Raw genomic sequence first — 338 nt, 5'->3', positions numbered from 1 at the left:
CACCTGAGCCTCGTCGGGCTCCAGCTGCAGCAGCTTCAGGATGACCTCGGGGATGTCGGGGGGGGAGCTGCTGGGGTAGGTCTCTGGGTACACGTAGGCGGGCATGGACTCGTGTGCGTTTGTGTAGTGGTCCGGGTACTCAGACTTGATGGTACGGTTGGGGAAGGAGGGGTAGTGGTAGCCGGCGAGCGGCGTGTGGCTGGGCACAGTCATTCCCAGCGACGGGGTCCCGTAGGGGCTGCGCTCGTAGTCGACGGGCGTCAGGGCTGCGGGGTTGGGCGGCAAGGTCTTGGACATGGCGTGGATGCTGTGGATGGTGGAGGACAGGCTGTAGTCAT

General features: G+C 64.8%; 1 protein-coding gene across 1 annotated transcript in view; it reads right to left on the bottom strand.

Annotated features, from left to right (window-relative positions):
* Positions 1 to 338, bottom strand: part of LOC104084188 (steroidogenic factor 1-like) — a gene marked incomplete at its 3' end in the record, with an annotated part of 2950 nt that overhangs the window by 2393 nt on the left and 219 nt on the right. The window contains 1 exon segment of the mRNA XM_009587930.1: positions 4 to 338. This exon segment is cut by the window's right edge and continues 34 nt beyond it. Coding sequence (XP_009586225.1) covers positions 4 to 338 — 335 coding nt within the window.

The sequence above is a fragment of the Fulmarus glacialis genome, unplaced genomic scaffold (assembly GCF_000690835.1).
Source record: "Fulmarus glacialis isolate BGI_N327 unplaced genomic scaffold, ASM69083v1 scaffold19011, whole genome shotgun sequence".
Lineage (NCBI taxonomy): Eukaryota > Metazoa > Chordata > Aves > Procellariiformes > Procellariidae > Fulmarus > Fulmarus glacialis.
Note: the sequence above shows the minus strand (reverse complement) of the source record. Positions and strands in the feature narration are given on the sequence as shown.